The sequence below is a fragment of the Sinocyclocheilus anshuiensis genome, unplaced genomic scaffold (assembly GCF_001515605.1).
Source record: "Sinocyclocheilus anshuiensis isolate Anshui unplaced genomic scaffold, SAMN03320099.WGS_v1.1 scaffold75, whole genome shotgun sequence".
NCBI lineage: Eukaryota > Metazoa > Chordata > Actinopteri > Cypriniformes > Cyprinidae > Sinocyclocheilus > Sinocyclocheilus anshuiensis.
Genome location: NW_015549634.1, coordinates 1,393,083 through 1,396,957, shown reverse-complemented (window position 1 = coordinate 1,396,957; position 3,875 = coordinate 1,393,083). Strand labels below are relative to the sequence as shown.

Below are 3,875 nucleotides of genomic sequence, written 5' to 3'. Positions count from 1 at the left end.
TGAAAACAATGTAAATGTCCGGAGCATATCATAATAAATAAATAAATAGTCTGAAAAATAAAACGCAAATGTCTGGGTCATATTAAATAAGTGTGTGTGTGTGTGTGTGTGTGTGTAATAAAATGTCATATTTCTTCCAAAAATAAAATATATATATAAACATAAAATGTCTGGAAAAAAATGTTTTATGTCTGGAGCATATTATAATTAATAAATAAAATACTGAAGGATAGATAGATAGAAATACCGAAGGATAGATAGATAGATAGATAGATAGATAGATAGATAGAAATACCGATAGATAGATAGATGAACTCACCTGAGAACACACTGGGGATCTTGGAGAGGAAGCTCTTGACGGTGCGGATGGGAATCCCGCTCTTCTCGTCCTGCATGCGAGCGATGGTATCCTCCATCTGCAGAGAGAGAGTCACAGCCTGATGTCTGGAACAATCACAGTAATTACATGCTTCATAATTAGCCTCTATTCTCTGTAATTATGCATAATTTCTGTGTGATTAAACACACTGTTGTACTCACATTTACTTCTCACTCTTGACAGCACAAACTCCCTCTAAACCCGCCATACAGCAGCGCAAACAAACACCAGACGAGTAATGATCCGTTAATATCCATAACCGACACATAAACCAGCTCATATTTACCCCAAAACCAAACGACACACATTTTATTTAAAGAAAATTAAATAATTTTTTTGCAACATTATTTTCATGAGAATATTTAAACCCACTTTTGTGCAAAAAAAAAATCTAAATAAAATATTACAATTATATATTATTATATAATTATATGAAACCTGGCTGAATGACGCCATACCGGACAACACGCTACATCTGCCGGGCTTCCAGCTGTTCAGAGCGGATCGTGACAGAGCAACAACACCCGGACTCTGTTTTAATCATTCTCGAGGACTTCAATAAAGCAAATCTCTCCCGTGAACTGCCAAAATACAGAGTGCGCGTTAAATATCGCATGCGATTTATCGTGCAGCCCTAACTTATATACTTATTTATCTAACACACATACTTAGTTTACATTTCAAATTTGCACATAATATACCTGTACATACAATTGTCAATCTGTATATTGTTATTCCCTATTAACTTGTTCTATTTTTATTCTTTTATTATCTGTGTTTTTGTCTTGTCACTGTCATTCTGTTGCACTGTGGAAGCTTATGTCACGAAAACAAATTCCTTGTATGTGTAAATTATTATTATTTAGTCCAATTATAAAAATTAAACTAATTAATAAAGATATATCACTATCACTGTAAAGTACTTAATAATAATTATTATCATTATTGTTATTATTAATACTACAATTATCATCATCATTATTATTATTAATAATAATAATAACTGCATGATTTTATGGTACATTTCTGCCATATGTGACCCTGGACCACAAAACCAGTCATAAGGGTCAATTTTTTTTAAATGGATATTTATACAGGATAGGACAATATTTCTAAATCTGGAATCTGAGGGTGCAAAAAAATCAAAATATTGAGAAAATCATCTTTAAAGTTGTCCAAATTAAGTTCTTAGCAATGCATATTACTAATCAAAAATTAAGTTTTAGGTAGGAAATTTACAAAATCTCTTCATGGAACATGATCTTTACTTAATATCCTAATAATTTTTGGCATAAGAAAAATGGATAATTTTGACCCATACAATGTATTGTTGGCTATTGCTACAAATATACCTGTGCTGCTTATGACTGCTTTTGTGCTCCAGGGTCACATATGGACATCAACATGACATAGTCACCACTGATAAGCAACTACTAAATATAATGTAGAAACTTTAATTTTCTGTAATGCTGCTTTGTAACGATTTGCATTGTGAAAAGCGCTATACAAATAAACTTGAATTGAACCTAAACTTCTGTAATCTCACATACAGGAACCCAAACACACAGGCATAGAGAGATGAGTGATCTCAAACGGGCCAAACATCATGATGAGGCTCGCCCGCTCGACCCGCGGGCCACGAGAGAAGAAAACCAGTTAATTCAACTGCTCTCGACCCTGAGACCGAGTCCAGACTCCTCTCGTCTCCATCAGCACTTCAGCAAAACACAAGCACACGGGTCTAGCTTTACACAGAAATCCTGCTCACATACTGAGACAGACTCACACATCAGATTCACATCACAAACTTAATGTCAGTCTAGTGACTAAAACGCTTGGAAAAACTCACAATACTGATGAAAGCTGAGCGCAGACAGAGTTTTACTCCGGGATATTAAAATGATTAGGCAGTCTGATGACGGACACAGAGGATCTTAGTCGAGCGCTGTGCTGGAATAATCCGTAGAATGAGAAAAAAATTATACAGGACTTTATCCATCAGGAACTGATTGGAGTGTAAAGTCAGCTGAAAATGATGAAAGATTATAAAGACAAACATGTTTTTCTTTAAAATAACGTCACCGGTGAGTCATTCACAATAATAGGATTAACATGAATTCATGTTTACTGTACAGTGACTCCCACAAACCCTCGTGATAAAAGTGTCTCAACCAATCAGAGCGCAGATGGCGAGACCCTCGTTAAACCCACAGATGGACCTGAGAGTGACGCACAATTGCAGCTATAGCAACAGTGTCAACATGCTGAGACACACACACACGCTGCTTTAATATCAGAGGTCATCATTGTCCATGTCCATCACACACTCTTCCACGTCAGCTCAAAGACCTGAAACTAGGGGTGTTACGATCAGGATTTTTGAGGCCGATCGCCGATCACAGAAAGCAGTATCTGCCGATACCATCACCGATACCCATCTTTTTAAAGCCTTCTTTTTATCATGTAGAATAATTTATAGTAAGACTCCAATCAGGAATGTTAGACATTTATTCAGGGCCTGAATTTCACTTTTGAAAATGAATTCCCCTCTTAGGTGACTCCTGTGAGAGGGATTTTTTAACTTGAGGGGTGGAGGGAGTATGTGTGAACCTGGTGTAAAAGGGCGCCTCACATACAGCTCACGAAATCAGGCTTGTGCTGTGTGTAAGATTGCGTTGCCGTCTGCGAGTAATGCAGTTAGAGCGTTGTTGCGAGACAAGCGGAATGTATTGAGAACACATGATAGAGGTGGAAGGGAGAGGACAGAAAGGAGTGTGCAAAGGGAAAAAAGACGTTTCGATGAAAAAGTTTCGATGAAAAAGTTTCGATGCTCAGTTAAAGTCGCGCAGGTAAAGTTGCAGGTAGGAATGTAACGAACCTAAAGGAAGTGTTCTTAATCGCAATACTGCTTTGTCCACGAAGTTTACGGGAAACAGCTTTTCCATAAGCGCCACCTAGTGTCAGAGAGTGGATTTACAGAGACCTATATTTACATTCAGCCTGTGTGCAGTTTTTTTCTGGCCAAAAACAGACTGAATCTGCATGCCCTGCTGTAAATTTTGACCGGTTGATGAAAAACAAGCTTATGTGGATTCTACACAATTAAACAATTCAAGTAAGTTATCTAGAATTATATATGGAGCAGATAAATCAATTATCATTTTGACTTATATCTTTTCTTCATTTAAAGGCTGAAATGTGAGGTTTACCTTTTTATTAAACTTTTTCAAAGCTTTATTTGAACATTTCAACATTGCTATTAAACTGTTGTCAGTCAAGTTGTCATTTAAAATCCGGACATCATTGGTAATGTTATTGTTTTAGTGATTATGCAAACAAAAAGTCATTTTATTTGTTGATTTTTTTGTTGATGAAGTGATTTATGTGTCAGTACTTTTTTAACATCTCCAGCACATTTTATCAACACCGTGATAATACTGATAACCATGATAATTTTGGTCACTATAATCGTGATAAGAAATTTTCATACCGTTAC

The 3,875-nt window shown here is 36.2% G+C and overlaps 1 protein-coding gene across 1 annotated transcript in view; it reads right to left on the bottom strand.

Moving 5' to 3' along the window:
• Nucleotides 1–3,875, bottom strand: part of LOC107659702 (regulator of G-protein signaling 7-like) — a 56,375-nt gene that overhangs the window by 25,669 nt on the left and 26,831 nt on the right. The window contains exon 3 of the mRNA XM_016448726.1: nt 320–416. Coding sequence (XP_016304212.1) covers nt 320–416 — 97 coding nt within the window. The remainder of the gene's footprint in view (nt 1–319; nt 417–3,875) is intronic.